The sequence below is a fragment of the Leuresthes tenuis genome, unplaced genomic scaffold (genome assembly GCF_036924035.1).
Source record: "Leuresthes tenuis unplaced genomic scaffold, fLeuTen1.0.hap1 SCAF_3, whole genome shotgun sequence".
Lineage (NCBI taxonomy): Eukaryota > Metazoa > Chordata > Actinopteri > Atheriniformes > Atherinopsidae > Leuresthes > Leuresthes tenuis.
Genome location: NW_027325357.1, coordinates 16077774 through 16094554, shown reverse-complemented (window position 1 = coordinate 16094554; position 16781 = coordinate 16077774). Strand labels below are relative to the sequence as shown.

The 16781-nt window shown below is 39.6% G+C and overlaps 2 protein-coding genes across 2 annotated transcripts; both read left to right on the top strand.

Moving 5' to 3' along the window:
- Window positions 1–2650: 2650 nt before the first annotated feature.
- On the top strand, window positions 2651–9212 carry cunh1orf159 (chromosome unknown C1orf159 homolog). Its single transcript, XM_072382088.1, has 9 exons — window positions 2651–2838; window positions 3811–3892; window positions 3970–4054; window positions 5590–5685; window positions 6061–6117; window positions 6347–6481; window positions 6596–6621; window positions 6715–6739; window positions 7007–9212. Exons 1-9 carry the CDS (start codon window positions 2756–2758, stop codon window positions 7108–7110), a joined length of 693 nt encoding a protein of 230 aa, XP_072238189.1. The 5' UTR covers window positions 2651–2755; the 3' UTR covers window positions 7111–9212.
- A 1123-nt stretch (window positions 9213–10335) lies between these two features.
- perm1b (PPARGC1 and ESRR induced regulator, muscle 1b) lies at window positions 10336–15285 on the top strand. Its single transcript, XM_072383140.1, has 4 exons — window positions 10336–10428; window positions 11037–13912; window positions 14594–14710; window positions 15177–15285. The coding sequence occupies exons 2-4, from the start codon at window positions 11062–11064 to the stop codon at window positions 15263–15265; spliced, it is 3057 nt and encodes a 1018-aa protein (XP_072239241.1). The 5' UTR covers window positions 10336–10428; window positions 11037–11061; the 3' UTR covers window positions 15266–15285.
- The last annotated feature ends 1496 nt before the right edge of the window (window positions 15286–16781 follow it).

Sequence of the window (16781 nt, the reverse complement as noted above, 5' to 3'; positions counted from 1 at the left end):
TAATTAGACAAAGAGCGCCACCTACTGTCAGTAGAAGGTGTTCATACCCTGTATTTTCATATTTTCACGGATCACAGAAAGTTCATTTAAAACAGTCCAACAGGAAACGTACATGTTGATGCTAAAGTGTTCATTTTTTCAAAGGCTGTTTGGCACACAGCTGCATTTGTCTCGGTGCCAGTGGCCAGTTGCTGAATCTGAAAACATATTGCATTACCCATTCATTTATTCCACATTGAAAAGACGGGTAACTACTTTAAAAAACACACAAAAACAGCAGGGCCGCCTGTCATTACTTACACTGATGAGAGTTTCTCTGATCTGTTGTAATTCTTTGGCTAAAAGGTCACTGTTTAAGAAAAAGACGAGATTGTAAATGATAAAAATCACAAGCGTTTTTATTTGGTTTTCAAACAAGAGTTAACTTATATAAAAAAAGACACACCTGTCATTTTTTTCTTTTGCCTTCTTCCGGTCCTCTTCAAATTTGCCCAGTAACCCAGAGGTTTTGGTTTTGTCCTTGGAGTCTCCAAATAGGAGAGGTTTGGTATGGTAGCTGTTTAAAGACTTTGGGTCACTCCCCTAAATAAACAAAACTCAGATGTGAGAATATATAAACGCATCTAACAGTTTTCTATTGAAGATTTTAACAATGAACCTGTATGCTCCAATACTTTCAAACTGTATCGGTTTCATACGCAACAAAACAACAAGAATGAACTGTAAAAGCACCGCCATGATCCACGTTGCACTGCAACTTCCCACGAAATGTTAAGATTCAATAAAATATAACAATGTATATATGTATTTTTTTTATAAAGCTACACTAACACACTATGTGCTGTTGTTGAAATTGTGGTTACATTTTGTCTTTAAAGTGGTTAAACTGTTTCTATTGTTCTTTTCTACCAGTGGATGTGTACTTTATTTCAAAGCCTCTGCCCATTACAGGACTGCCAATCATCACACCTGCAAACTAGTGGAAAATCATCTTCTTCTTTGACCTATTATGATAGCCATCTTTAACTATAACCTGAATTAAGGTGTCATTTCTAAGCTGGACACCGCTTTGCTCTCCTTGAGCCACAGACAACATCAAGACAAGACACTCACCTCCTGTGAACTTTGTTGGGAGTTTCTGGAGGACAAACTCAAATCCTGAGATGTGCTCTGAGTATTTTCAAGCCAAAACTGAGACCCAAAGAAAAGCTGAGAATCTGTCAAACTGGAGTAGCCACTGGTAGCCCCATTTCTGCTGGTATCACGGCCCCAGTGAGGTGTGAAGTGTGAAAACACAAGCACAGTTTAATGAAGCTGCAGAGCAGTGTGCACATGAAGTATGATTTTACTACTGTCAGATTTAAATCTTAAAAACAACAGTCCAACGCATGTCCACAGTACAGGAGGGGCATGAAATGTAGTCATAAAGTTTGAAACTTTAGCTAACAACCTGCTTCCACTTGGGATACTCAGCATCTCCTTTATGTTCCTCACATGATTCATCGCGTTTGGTGTCCTTTTTGTAAAGATAACAGTTAGCCGCAGTTTCAACTACCTATATTTTCTTAACAAGCATCATTATAGCACAGAACAGTTTCAGCATTTCGGCCTCATTAGCTTTATGTTTTCAGGCTACAAATCTTACTTGACATTTACCACCCGTAAGTCGTGTTCAGTGTAAACACGGTAGTGTACATTTAATAATTAATGCTTAAAAATAACTCACGGGTGACAGGGACGTGAGGAAGAGCTAATTGCTAATAGTAGCTAACAGGCTGATTTTAAATTTCCCGCCGTTCGAACTGTCAGAACGAGGCAAAGACGCTTTCAGAGACCGTCAACAAAGAACCATCAATGACGTGTTAACGTTAGTACAAACGTGGAATAAACGTGGGCATGCGTTTCGGTCCAATCATTTTTTTTGGTTTGTTTAGTTACATTTGGCTACTGTTGCTTCATAAACATTTAGATCCAAGGCAAATCCTACAATAGAGTAGGAGAGAAATAGCCTGGGATTCAAAAGCAATAAAACTGGCAAAACGAGTGGATTTGAAGTGATAAATAGCTTAATTTCAGTTTTTCAGTTTAATCAAACCGGGAAGTCAGATAACACAGCAGTGTGTGCACAAATAGCATATAAGACAACTGGAAAGAGGAACAAATTCATGTTTTTCCTGCCCATACACTGTATTATGAAGTCATGCTCAGATATGGTGAATATTTAAACACAGGTGTAACTAATATAAGTGATGACTGACCCTTTCCAGTGCAGTGCAACCACCACATTAACACAGCACATGCTGCTTTGCTGACAAATATTTTATTCCTGAAAATAGTTGAGGTGTATATATTGGCTAAAATTTAACTATTCAAAAAAATACATTACTGTATTGTTTATTTTATAACACAAAACCTTTGTGAACTACTACGTTTAATGTTGTCTTTGAAGACAACATTATGTAAAAAAAAGTAAAAAGACAAAAAAAATCTTGAATAAAATTACGGAATTTTTCTATTTATTTTTAGAAGAAGTATTAGATACGGCACCATGAAACAGAGGTATCTCTTAATTATTTTTATTACACGCTCTCTGTATCGGTGTCTAGACCTTATTTTGAAAAGCCCTCCCGGAAGTCTGCATGCTAAACGACAACAAGTAGCTACACGCAACGAGCAGCAGGGATTATCTGCCTGTAGCAGGACCACAGAGGTTAGTTGATGACACATCCACCAGCAAATAAAAGCAACTGTGTGGATGTGTCTTTGCGGCAGACAGGACCTGCTGATTATTAAACCACACCCAAGAGTTTGGTCGGGCCAAAGCCTAGTATTTGGCTGGTGAGTGAACTTTATGCGTTTCTACAATGAGCACTGCAGCTGCTGATTCTGTATTTGTAATTAGACGCAACAGTGTGACATATATTCAGAAAGATGAGCAGATCTGCCTCCTGAACGCTGATATGAGTATTTGATCTCTGAATGCTTGCACTTTCAGGTTATTACTTCATGCCATGACAGGTGCTAGCTAGCTGAACACCTTATTGTATCACTCATCTGGCGTTAGCCTGCTGCATAGCGTGCTGCTCTGCTTTTGACATTATTTCTGTACATTGACAGTATAACGCTGTGTGTGACAGTCAGTGAAAGGATAAAGACTTGCAGAGTCATTTGTTATTTTCTCTTTATTTGTTGTTGTTACCCCCTTCTGAATATTCATGCTGGGTGTCTCGTTTGAATATTGAAAAGACTAATTGTATTTTGTTCAGTGTAACCAAAGCCTATTTTTTTTCTCCTTGTTCAAATTAAGATAGTAAACAGCTTTTGTTTTTTCGAGGAGAAACTATCTTAAGATTCACAAGTCGTACGGTTTTACAAGAAACAGCTAAATTATAAATCCAATAGCAAGAAAATGTGAGGATTTGTGTACTCCATCATCTGAAGCACAACAACAGAGACAGTATTTTTCAAATGTGATTTTTGATATTCTTTTTGTTTTACAAACTCTTCCCTTCTCAATAAAGCTGGGTTTCTGTGTACGATTCCTTGATCGAATCAACATAAAGAAGCATTATGGAGCTCAATTGAGCTGGAAAAGGCTAAAGCATATTTAAAGACAATCAATCAACACTTGATTGCTTTTGTGACTCTCCCTACAAGTATTTATTGTATCCTACTTTCATATTCCCAGTTATGGAATAATGTTCCACAACTTTAGGATACTAAGAACTGTTCTGTTGGTTTAAGTGGGTTAAGGTGTGTCCATCTATGTGTGACTGATCCATATCTAATCCGGATGTGTTTTGTCTCCAGGGTTTTGAGTATGGCTCTGCCATTCCTTTTGGTCTTTGCTGCAACTGTGATTCTTATTAGACCCGAGACACCGGTAACAAAGGTAGAGAATGGCTGTTGCATACTTGCTTTATTCAGGTCCCACGGCTTTGGTAACTTGTGCATACCGTTTGCTTGCAGGCCCTGCATCAGAACTCACTTGAGTGCTGTGGCGAGAAGCAGAGAGTGAACAATTCGTGCTCCAATGACACTCACTGTGAACCAGGTAATGTGACTGTTTTGAATTCGTCACCACTGACAACGAGCTGTGAAAGGCAGCAGTAATATGTAGAATGCAACTAAGTGTTTTCACCTTCTAACATTATTAGTTCTGTAGCAGAGCTCCTCCTTAAAGTGTTGAGCTTTAAAGAAATGAAACTAAATTAAAGAGCGTATCGGGTGTTGATCTACTAAGATGCACAGACTTGAATCTGGATGTAAATGAGAAATGACGCTGATGGGGAGTCGAGTTTTTTTTGTCGACATCCTCAAACTGTGCAGATCTACTAACACAGACACAACCAGCTCATTTCAGTAATGTTCAAGCTTGCGTGTGTAAGATCACAAGCTCAACGAGGAAAGTCTGTCAGTAAAAGAGTAACTCTGTGCTCCATGTGTGCATTAATGCACAGACGGTGTCCCAGATATTTCTTGGTGTTTCTGAGGTTAACAAAACTAAATCTACACTTCAAGACAAAGAGAAAAAGACAGTCATCTTGATTATGAGTCTGGGAAGCCCCCGTGAAAGGCCCTTTGTGGAGAACACCAAGACATGCTTTTTCTGGAGCTCTTTTAATTAAATCTAGACTTGGACTTGGTTAGGCTCCAGGTCGTGGTCTGATTATGTTTTCCTCACAGCTGTAGTCATTCACAGGCATCTGTAAAAAAAACAAAAGCAAACTGATACCTCATCATTTGGTAACATTACTCTGTATTTTATTCTGTACTCGTGGATCATGGGGATGATGACATTCCTGTGGAATTTGTGGTGTGTCATTAAAGCCAAACAAGCTGAAACAAATAAGGCCAAAAGCAAAGACCAAAACCTGAAGGGCTGCAGAGGTTTTGGTGTAGCGGGTGTTGCATGACTTCCAGGTTGTTTTAGACACCAGCCATTACAAATTAATTCATACAAATGGAGAATCTCTTCCTCCACTTTCTCTTCCTGCACAACATCTGTGCTTCCTCAGCACAGCATTAACGAGTTCTGCTATAAAATTGATGCTTTTTCTTTTTTTGCCTTTTTAAAGAAGAATGCAAATGGGAATGAACTGCGAGGCACAAAGCGTCGCCAATAAGTGGTGGTGAATTATCTCAAAGTTTAATGGTTTTCCTTTGGAATTTGTAGCTGTTTCAGAGGCTGACAAATGAGAGCTTTGGTGGTTTTTCAGAAACCTCAAATTTTCAGGGTCAGATGGTTTTAGAAGTTATTTTTCTTTTATTTCTCAAACAGCACTTTAGCACTGAATTGTTTAAGAAGCTTCAGACCCTGTCCCTGTGCTAATGGAACCTTTATTTTTAACTGTAGACACATGTGCAAACCTTTTAAGATATAGTGCACATACTTTTTGTTTAAAATGGAAAAACATTTGCTTTGATTGTTAGAAATATGACTATAATTTTTTTTTGGGAAAAAACAATTGTGTAATGATTTCCTATACCTTCGACTTGATATTGCAAGAATTTTTTATTTATTTATTTTATATTTTGTTCTTACAATCATGTCAAAAAATGTCAAATAAATCCTCCCGAACTCCTCAGGATGCTTCTTTCGTGTCCTGGAGAACAGCAACACTGTCTGCATATTCTGTGACTCGGCAGCTGCGGATCTGGAGAACGCGACGGTCTGCACCTACAGTAAGAAACCTCAACTCCACTGAACATGTTTCACTTCTTAATTTTGATGTTTTGTGCTGTCTTTTGAAGACGCATCTATTTTCAGCTGCATTTGAATAAAGCTCCAAATAACCTTGAGTTTCAAAACGTAAACCTATTTTAACTACTGATTTTATCATCATTTACATTCTTATTATTTTATTACAGTTTATTTTATCTTCATTTTTCATATCATTTTATTGCATTTTTATTCAATCTTATCTGTATTGTTCTTGTTTCTTTCTTTTAAATTTTAAATCATGCTTTTTATTTCTACTCTTAATGTCTCTGTAAAGCACTTTGAATCACCTTGTTGTTGACTTGTGCCATACAAATAAACTTGCCTTGCCTGTCTAGATTACACAGTGGAGCGTAAAAATCACACAACAGTAACGACTGTCGTTCCTAAAATTGGTAAGAGATGCGCTCGTGTTGGTGTGATATTAAGTCAGTATTTATGTCTTGTTTTTGGCTGAAATGTGTTTTAATTAATAAAGAAAAAGACCTCTCGTGTCGACATTAAGGCGACATTTTGTGGGAATTTGGTTGACATTTCTTGTAATGAGCTTAAAATGTGACTTTGAAACGACCTCATTAGCTTCTCTGTTTCTGCTTCTCTGTTAATTCCCTGTTTCTGATGCAGGAGGCCCAGGTGTGGCGGCGTCTCTTCTTCTGGGAACACTGTTGATCAGCTTGTTCCTGATCCTCTCGGTCGCCTCCTTTTTCTACCTCAAACGCTCTAATCGGCTACCGAGCATCTTCTACCGCCGCAACAAAGGTGAGCGCCGCACAGTTTTGTCAGATAGAAAAGAGCAGAATGTTGCAGCTTTGCTTTAGTGGAATCATTTGATTCTTTATTTATTTATTTATTTTTTCTTATATATTTCTACAGCGTTCATATTTCAACCGAGTGAGACGGTAAGTCAGTCTTATGGCTTAATCCTACCCAAACACTTTAGGACATTTCAAGCCTCGAGGGAATACCTAAAACTCTTTGTTTTTCCCTTCTAGGCTGTCATGATTCCCTCTTCAACTGGTAAGACAACAACAACGTCTGTAAAATAGCTGTGAGCTTGCAGAACAGGTTATAGTATCATGTGAGGCCGTTGGGCAATGCTTAGAGTTTTTGGCATTGCTGTAAGGAATGAGATGAGCTCATTTAGACATTGAAGCGCTTTATAACCTCATAAAAAAGCTCTAAATGTTAACCCAAATATATCAGTTACTTCAGTGTATGTCTTGTTTCTTGGCATTCTCAAAGTTGGTTGTGTGATTTTTAATATTTGCATTTCTTCTTTTTCAGTGAGGAAGCCAAGATATGTCAGAAGGGAGCGTCCCTCTGCCAAATCGACACTGAACAGCGCCACCATACCCACATCAGCCACGACCCGAGTGTATAATGTTTAGGGGGAGGGTTGGGGGTTGTGGTGCAGGTAGGACAGAAAGCTCAGGAAGGATTTTTAGTTTCCTCAAGATGTGAAGTTTTAGAGATTTAAAAGAAGACCAGCTGACTGTGGAAACGGTGGCCAAATTTAGCGATAGCTGCTTCTGCTTCATACGTGTCACTGGGGCTGCTGCTTTTTCCCGTTTTTAATCGTTAGAATGCCACTGAAAAAGATCAGTATCCACAACTAACCTGTCGGTCGTCGCTGTGCTCTAAACTAACTTGGAAAAAGTTGTTCTGTGTTTTACTTGTTTTGTTTTTGGTCACTCAGGATAGTAGTTTGTAGTGTAAACCCCTCTTCCGCTATATTGGCTCTGGTTCTTGAGCCGGTTCCATTCAGGATCACTGTAATTAAGGATGTGCCTTGAATGGAGGGCGTTGCAGATCCTCTTCCAACGTGTAGAACATGTTTTCGCCCACCGCATAAGACCACCTCCAATTTTTTTGGTTTTAGTTTAAATGCTCAAAAGAAGGGTTTTGAACTGGAGCTGAACCCTTTATATACTGGTGAAAAAGTAAAAGTAAGGTTTTTTTTTTTATGTCCTGTTTCTGAGTCTCAAAATCTAAATGATGGGTTTTATGAATGCATTTAAGTAGTAGTTTGACAGAATCAAGAGATCTATATTACTCAAGTGTGTAAGGAAAGTGTGAAGCTGCAGTCAGAAGAGGCCTGTTAGCTTGGCTTTGAGCAGAGATGGAGAACCAAGGAGCAATCAACCTGGGTGTGTAGAAAGTTAAAAAAAAAAACAGCCTCGTCCAGCATTTTGTTTGCTTTGAACAAACCCAGATTAATTTCTGTTCATTCCAGTCTATGCCTTACTAAGCTAAGCTGTATTTCCTCTAAAACAAGGCCAACTCGAGCTCAGTTATGCAGCTGTGGCTTTCGTGGGACACAGTGGACCTTTGTCAGCTAAGCAGGACGGTTTTATTTGCGCTATTTATTTTGGGTTTTGTAACCATGCACTGAGTTTTGCAGCTTATAAAGAGGCCAACAAAGCAAACGATGCGTCTTCTGTTACTCGTGAACGTGCTGCGGAGAGTAACGGCAGGTGCTGGAGTGATTAAATATTTGTTTGATTTTGCATTTTGAACTTTTATTGTTCCCGTTTGTATTTCTTGTTTTTTTGCGATCAACCGAGGTGAATGTATGACACGCATCCAACAGACGACGCATCGCAGTGCCATGACTTGCATTCCACACGCAGATCCGCTCAGATATGAAAGTGATCGCTTTCAACAACAGAACTTTACGTGCTTTGGGGTTTCTGTCATCCCTCTAAACCAACTGAACTTTTGTTCTTTGAAGTGAATTTTCAACTTTACTACATTTTCTCTAATAACCTAAAACTAACAAATCGTTGTGCACTTTATTTATCTGAGGTTTTCAGTCAATGATGGACTTTGATTTTCAGAAGAAATACTCTAAATAACTTGTTGCCATCATGTGTGATTGAGATTTGTTGTTGTCTTGTCTATGAAGCAGCATTATTGTTGCATTATGAATACAACTTGACTAATATTACCTTTGCCAAATGTCTAATGAAAATGGCTCTTGCCATTACTGTGATTGCTGAGCCATTATGAGCTTTAAATAGAAGCAGGAAGCTTTTAGTCCCTACAAATTTGTGATAAGTAATTGGTATCTGAATTGATTATGTCCAGTGGCCTTAACTGTATCTACAATCCCAAGTTGTATTCACTAAGGGGTGTTTTTTTTTTTTTTTTTTTAATTTTATTTTATATTGCGTTTTATTTTCTTTATATGTGGGTATTTGGTTTTAATCTTGACAACTCTACCACTAAAGAATGAGTCATTTCCATTTTCAGTACATGTGGAGCGATCTGAAATGAGCCGGAAAATAGCAGCAATCATTCCACACAAATATTCCTCCTTCATGCATTTACTGATGTAGAGACATGGAAAAGCTATATACATGTATATATTGTTTTATACAAATGATGTATTGTTTTTGTAATGATGCACATATTCCAGTTTGAGTGCCATGAAGAAAGTTCAGAAGATGTATGTATTATTTCCAAAAAATAAAGCACCTTTCCATATTGAGCCGGCTGCTGTTATTTTTGGAGGTTTTTTTTGTTTTTTTTTCTCATAAGATTGTTGTACACTGTTGTACCATAACATTATTTTGTCCATTAGACCCTCTGTGTATCATGGAATAGGTCCACCTTGTACCATCAAAGCGCTCTGACCGGTCAGGGCTTGGACAAACAACTCTCCAGTTCTCCAGTTCCACGTCATTAGAAAAAGATCCTCAGAGCCCTGTGGGAAGTGGGGTCTCTGTGGATTGGGGCTTGCTTCCCACAGATGCTATCAGATTGTTATTTGGGGAGACTGTGTCTAAGTAACATACATGTGAATCACAGAATTCTAACAAGAACAGTGTTACTTTACCCATCAGTGGTTTTAATATGAATGGGCTAAGGGCATCCAGAAGAAATAATGTATTCTTAGGAGAGTTTATTTGACCCATTATAAATGCTTCTGTTTAACTTCACTACTTGTAACAAGGTTTATTTACAAGAATAATTGTCTTTAACGTGGAGATGTTGTTCTAGGAAGCCTCAGCAATGCATTATAATGGCTCGTGCTTATAATGTAACACCTTATGTGAAGGCCATGTTGTTGTTTTCATTATTCAAAGCTGAAACCACAAACAAATTGATAACTTAATACTTAAAACTAGATGTGACCATATCACTAGTACCTTTTGTTATCCTTTGATTTTAAGGCAAGGCAAGTTTATTTCTATAGCACAATTCAACGACAAGGTGATTCAAAGTGCTTTACAGAGACATTAAAACAAATAAAATTTGATTTAAATTTAAAGAGAAAATCCAGTTTGGTAAAATCACTTAATCTATACAGACACTTAAAATACAGTCAATAAAGTAGAGGGGGTTAAACACTTCAATACCACGAGGAAGGAGGGGAACACCACACATGATTAAATGGCTAAATATCAATAGCATAGTTGCTTGTAGTCATATTAGTAGCAAATTATTCATGTGTTATCATGTGTGTTATTGTCATTATGAAAGGTTGTATTTTGGAGGACTGAAATGTCATACCTCTGGTAATGGAGGGAAGGACGTTGGCACTGGCGGCCACATGTGACAGGACATACTACTCTATTTATAACAGTTCAGTGTGAGGACCCAGTCTGACATATGCAAGGACAGATAGACATCATAGCTGAAATATCCCTACAAGAAAACTGTACAGACACCTTCAAACTGCAGGATTCATCCCTCTGCAGCAGGTAGGCTCTCCTTTAGGACTGGAACACGTTGCAGAAACTGTTAGTAGTACTTCATGTCGGGTATAAATTAAAGTTAGATAACAAGACCTTTATTGACTTTCACATGAGAGTTTAATCAGCCTGTTTATTTTTATGAATGTGTTTCGTGGCGATTCAAAAGAAAACAACTGTAGTATATGTTGTCTTTCGCCAATGGAATTCCTGTAGCTTCACTATATTTTCAAAGCAAAACAACCTGGTGGCGGGTATGTTTGTTAAGCTGATATGTTGGACATGGGATAGCTGATCCTTTTTTTTTTTCTCTTCAGATCATGTGACTCGCTTTCTTACTCTTGACCACAGTGCTCTGCCATTGCTTTGCTGCTCTGGGGTCGCTCAACTTTTGAACAGTTATAGGTCTGTGCAACTGCTTCTGGATGGCAGGTGATAGCTGATGTTAAGCTTCAGAGAATGGCACATGCTCTAAATTTAGCTCTAATGTGTCGGTGTAACAAATATAACCCACCTAGGATACCAAGGGTGGACTTATTCACATTGTAGGAGACTATTTAGGGGATTTTTCTTATGCTAACCTTCCAAAAACTAAGTATTTTCTCTTCCTTTATTAGAGTGAAGAGCATGTGAGGTGTCAGAATGGATGATTTGGATCACAGCATTCACATTGCGGAGGATGACTGGAGCAGCTTCTGTGATGAAAGTGAGGAGTGCAGTCTGCTGCAACCGTCACTCGCCTACCCCGATGACGCCAGCCTCAGTGATTCAGAGGATTCGGGAAACTCAAGTTCAGTCTTCAGCAAAGACCAACCGGAGACACAGAGGAGCTCCGAGGCTGACAGCAACACTGCAGAACAGAGCTGCAGTGGTTGTGCAAGGCTACCAGAGCAGCTTAACCAAAGTGGAATTAGAGGAACAGTGGATGATTCGGCAACAAGTGTGAAGCAGGTAGAAAGGTGTGTCAGTAATCCTGAAGGAAATGCCATGGACACAGAGGCAGTGCACTTGCAGAAAGCACAAGAAACCACAGAGGAGATGAGTGATAGCAGGGCAAACACACTGCAAACTGACCCAATAAATGTTCAGGGTTCAGAAGAGACAAAAGAGCAGACAGAAAAAGGAGATCTGCAAACAGAAAGTGACCTCAAATCCACCAAAGAACCTGACCCACTTTCCTGTTACCAAGCAGCACAGAGTGGGAATGAGCCAGACACCACAGAGAGAGCTGTGGGTGCTGTAAGACCAGAAAAGGAGCGCTGGTTTGTGACAGTGAATGATAATCCCAGACAACAGCGAGAGCATTCTACCTCTTTAAAAAAAAAACGCCGGCAAAAAAAACTTTGTGAGGGAAGTCGTACGTGCAACCCCGAGCAGGAGAGCTCAGCTGAAGAGGGAGTGGAGAAGAATGATAGGTGTGAATCCAAGGAAGAGAGAGACACACCATCAAACCAAACTAAAAAATCAGGACATCCAAGTGATGAAATAAATGCTGCTCGGGTCGTTTCAAATTTGTCAGAAAAACTGTCAATCCCTCAGTCACTCAAAGAAAAGTCAACACTGATCGACGAAAGCAAATGTGAGTCAGACAGTTCAGCATCCACACCACAACGGACATTTACACCCTCGCAGCTGGAGTTTGAGCAGTGTGACAAATTTGAAGACAGCGCTGAGATGTTCTCCATTCCCAGTGATGACTCCGAGACCTATTTGTCAGCCTCTGAATCAATGGAGGAACTTCAGCAACGTCTTCAAGACCATCTCAGTGAAAACCCACGCTTGCAATACTCATTATCTCTGCCATGTGACGAATGCCACGAATCCGGTCTGACTGAGAACACAGACACTGACCGAGCTCAAGAGACACAGGTATATCCTTGTGGAAACCCTCCTTCCAGCGATGTAGCAGATACAAACTGCGAAGGTCACAAAAGCGCCAGTGCTGAGCCCTCCATCACACTTCTGTCTGCTGGCCAAGGAGCCACAGAAATACCAGATGACGACTCCACATGCAAAAATGACACAGACTCGGAAACACCTGGAGCCCAAACACTTCCAATTAATCTTTCAGCATCTGCTTGCTCTCAGGGAGACCAGCTTGCCCCTCTCCCTGTGCCTGATTTGACTGTGGCACTTTGCCCTGTGGCTGACAGCCCAGAAACATATGCAAAAGCTGCTGGCCATGCCCGACCCGTTTATGCCATTTCTGCTTTTTGGGATGAAATGGAAAAAATTACAATAAATGACATTTTGCAGCTCAAGATGGGTAGAAGCTCACCACTTAAACCAGTGCAAGAAACGGTGACGCCAGATGCAGGCGATCTTCCAACAAACCATGACCCCCTTACTGGCTCTGTGGAGTATAACTTGTTCGACAGCGGCCTAATGGACACTTCTGACACTGCAGACTCAGACTACTTCACACAGACTGATGAATCCAAGCCGGATCTCTCGAGTTGCGAGTTTTCCAACTCAGATTTGGAGGAAGAATACTGGCAGTTTGTTAGCAACAGTAAGAACCCCAGCCCCGAACGTCTCAGTAAAAAACAACAAAATGACACCTCTTTCATATCACATGAGGATGACTCCACAAGCTCAGAAGGAAGGGACACACCTGTGCCTCCAGAAGACTTTGTAGGACAGTATTTGGACAGTCAGGAGTACCAGACTTTGACCTTGTGGCCGAGAAGGATGAGAAAAAGCACCAGTATGTACAATGTACAGGATTTCAACACAGAGGACACATCTTTGCCTTCTTTACTTGGTAATGATGACAGCAGTTTGACTCTCAGCAGCCGCATACTTCTGGATGTAAAAACTGATCTTAAAGAAAGCAGCAGCCTGCAATCACTCATTTCGGCACCGTTATCCAACACAGACTTACTAGATCCAGATTACCGAATATCCTTCCCGGAGATGTTTGAATACTTTTTCACACAGGATAAAGCAACCACCGAATCACAGTTTCTTACCGTCTATGATCCAGAAGACATCTCAGTGGCTCCTGTTTTTGACTTCAATCTTTATACACTTAAGGAAGACGCATTGTCCTCTTCTCTCCAATGCAGCATAGGGAAACCCATCCCTATTTTCTCCTGCTCTCATCCTACTGTCAGAGAGCTCACATTCCCAGCACAGCACTATGTTCTGAGTGCAAACTGTGAAGAAGTGGATGAAATCTCTCCAATTAGAGTCGTATATCATTCTTTTATCCATGCCGCTCCACATAGAGCCTCATCAGCAGCTGTGGGTGGATCTCGCAGTTGGAAAAGTTTGCTGTCGTTCTGGAAGATACGCTTCCGTGACAAAGGCGGCATCTGGTGCAGAGGGTCCGGCGCCCAGATGTTCCCAGTTGAGACCGAGGAGATCCAGATTAGGAGAGAGGCTCCAAAAGCAGCTGTGCTCAGTGAAGGAAGAGTGTGCACCGCTTATTCTCAGGTGTACCGAGAACTACAAGACCAGCAGAGGATTTTGGAAACTATTCAAACACCAAGTGAGTTAAGCTTTGACCACATCAGGAGAAAAAAAAAAGAAATGTACAGCCCAATTAAAGAATAGATAAATACAATTTTGCGATGATTTGCAAAACCATAAAATTTGATTTAAGAATAGTAAAGAAATAACATGTAAAATTTTAATCTTTTCTTACTGTTTACAAAAATATGTTTTTAAAAAGTTACTTATTTTAAAAATAAAGACTTTGGTGAAACTTTTGCTGCCATCCAGACAAAGTATTTTTCAGATGAGGTCGAGTTAATTTCAGCAGGAAATCCAACCTCATTCTGCACATATTGTGACAACACAGCTCCACAGAGACCGACCGCTACACTGACCCGTCTGCTCTCCAGATCCACTGAATATGAAAGAAAGAGCAACTGTGAACAACTGAAATCTTACATTAAGCCATGGACGGAAACGTGTTTCACTGTCAAAATGAGTTGCAAAACAAAAAAATTAAACCCTGACTTATTAGTGATGTATTGTTGGCATCATATTCAAACTGACCTTTTTTTTTTTTTATAAAACTTGACATTTCTCAGCGTCTGCATTTGGAAAATGTTCAGTTAAATACAATGTTTAAATGACTTGTGAACCATTGTTTTCATTTGTATTTGACAGCTCCAACTTATTAGTAGAAAAGATAATCTTTTGTCCATGTTTTTGTCTCTTTCAGAACAAGAGGGCATCTTCTCCACGGTGAAGCAGTCAGATATGTGCTTAGTCTGCATTGCTTTTGCTTCTTGGGTGCTGAGATCGTCTGACCCAGAGGCTGCTGATGCCTGGAAAGCAGGTATGAATCTTCTCTTAAATCACTCTGACAATCTGAAAACATTTAGTCTAGAATACAACATTAAAATCCTGAAAACATCTAGCTAGAAAACTGTTTGACTATTTTACATTACTGTATTTTTCTGTCCATTCTTTTTTTCACTTAATCAGTTGATCAAAGGAGTATAGTTACAACATTCTTTCATTTTCATCACACTAACTTACATTGTCTTCCTTTTACATTTAAAATCTTGATGTGTGTGTGACAACAGGAAAGCTTGTGCACCAGCTGTTAAACAGCTTTTTTACTGCTGAAGATTAATGTAAAAATGGGAATTTGCTCATTCAAATCGCAATTTATAGTACAGAATACTGTAATGTTGGCGTAAAACGTGAGAAAGAAATAGCGTGACTTGCACAGGAGCAGAAGGTGAAATCTGTCAACTTGATACCTAATTGAAACTAACCTTTATTGAATGACTTTTCAGCTCTATTAGCGAATGTGAGCGCTCTATCGGCCATCCAGTACCTGCGGCAGTATGTGAAGAAGAAGAATTGTCCTCCAGATGACCTCTGACATTTACACACACACAAAAAGTAATTTCCAAACATTTTCATGTGGGTCCATCCATAGAAAACATATCCACTATACATACTGTACAGTATACATGTTCCCTTGAGCCTAAAACTAGGTGACATGTGGTTGGAATTTTCTGAAATGTCTGTTGTGTCTAATTTCTCTGTGCCATAGAGCTTCACTGATCCAATCCTATCCAGATGAATAACAAATGAAAAAAATGACACAGTTGCCCTGAGTCACGTGTTCCTTCATTCCACTAAAGCCTGTTTGGGAAGCATCCTGTAAATACTCACAGATGCACCTCCTCTTTGACTGACATTTGCAAGCTAAATATCAAAGTGAAAGAAGCTAAATTGTTCTTTAAAAGACTACAGTAGATACGAGGGTTTATTAGATGTTTAGGATTTCTGTCCTCAACAGGAATGAGCTTGGAAGCCACAAACAGGATAGAGATGTCATTGGTGTGATGAGGAGTGTTGGGTTTAACCAGACAGTGTTTACCTTGATGGCCAAAAAGTTCAGTTTTGGCCACATCTGACCAGAGAACCTTCTTCCATATTTTGGCAAGTCTCCCACATGCCTTTTGGAGATACAAAGCAATGGCTTTTCCTGCCTACTCTCATGTAGAGCCCAGCTCAGTGGAGTGTACTGCTTATAGTGGTCCTATGGACAGATACACCGGCCTCCTCTGTGGCGCTTTCAAGCTTTGCGTGTATATGTGTGTGTGTGTGTGTGTGTGTATAGATATAGATAGATAGATGCAGATCATATTTAGGGGCTTCATAGCAAATTGGGTGAATACATGTGCACGCACCACTTTTTTTTGTTTGTTTTCTTTTTAAACATTTTACTTTTACTATTTTTGCCATTTGAATTTTGCCATAAAATCATCCTAAAAATCTATTTGAATCTAAGGTAGTACAACGTCAAGATGGAGGGTAATTTTGAAAGCGCAGTAAAGTTATTTTACGTGGCTTCACTGTTTCTCCTAAGAATTCTAAGCTGATTGATAAATAGACCATGACCTACATGTTGACCATCTTTCAGCTGCCATCGCGTTCAACTGCAACAACAGCTTGTAGTCTTGGAACCAGAGAGAAAGGCACGTTCAAGACGCTTCTCTCGGTTCTCAATATTTCTTTTTTGCTGAAGACTTTATTCTGTTTGAATGGCTTCCACAAGAAGACAGGGGCAAAAGAGCAGGCTGCAGTTTTTAATCAGACTACGGTGTGCTCAAAGAAAATGTATGATTAAAGCACAGATCAGAGAGCTTAGCCTGAAAAATCATTTAGAAGTAGATGTATATTTTTTTCGGTCTTGCTTCCAAATGCAGTAATCCACGCACGACCTCTTGGATTTGTGTCAGGACTTCAAGCAGAGGTCCTGACTCTCTGACTGAGAGCCCCTGGCTTAAAACACTGTACATCAGCAAATGATCTGCTGTAAGACTGTAACATTCTGCAGTGAAACTGGTTTTAAGCAAAGGATTTTCTCTTCTACATACAAAATGTAA

What these genes read in the sequence shown, in the direction of transcription:
- cunh1orf159 (XM_072382088.1), top strand. Translation starts at nt 2,756, where the DNA reads ATGTGTCTTTGCGGCAGACAGGACCTGCTGATTATTAAACCACACCCA. An exon ending in GACTGTCGTTCCTAAAATTG is followed by an intron (nt 6,118 to 6,346) that starts GTAAGAGATGCG and finishes TTTCTGATGCAG; the next exon opens with GAGGCCCAGGTGTGGCGGCG. An exon ending in CTTCTACCGCCGCAACAAAG is followed by an intron (nt 6,482 to 6,595) that starts GTGAGCGCCGCA and finishes ATATTTCTACAG; the next exon opens with CGTTCATATTTCAACCGAGT.
- perm1b (XM_072383140.1), top strand. Translation starts at nt 11,062, where the DNA reads ATGGATGATTTGGATCACAGCATTCACATTGCGGAGGATGACTGGAGC. An exon ending in GGAAACTATTCAAACACCAA is followed by an intron (nt 13,913 to 14,593) that starts GTGAGTTAAGCT and finishes TGTCTCTTTCAG; the next exon opens with AACAAGAGGGCATCTTCTCC. An exon ending in TGCTGATGCCTGGAAAGCAG is followed by an intron (nt 14,711 to 15,176) that starts GTATGAATCTTC and finishes ATGACTTTTCAG; the next exon opens with CTCTATTAGCGAATGTGAGC.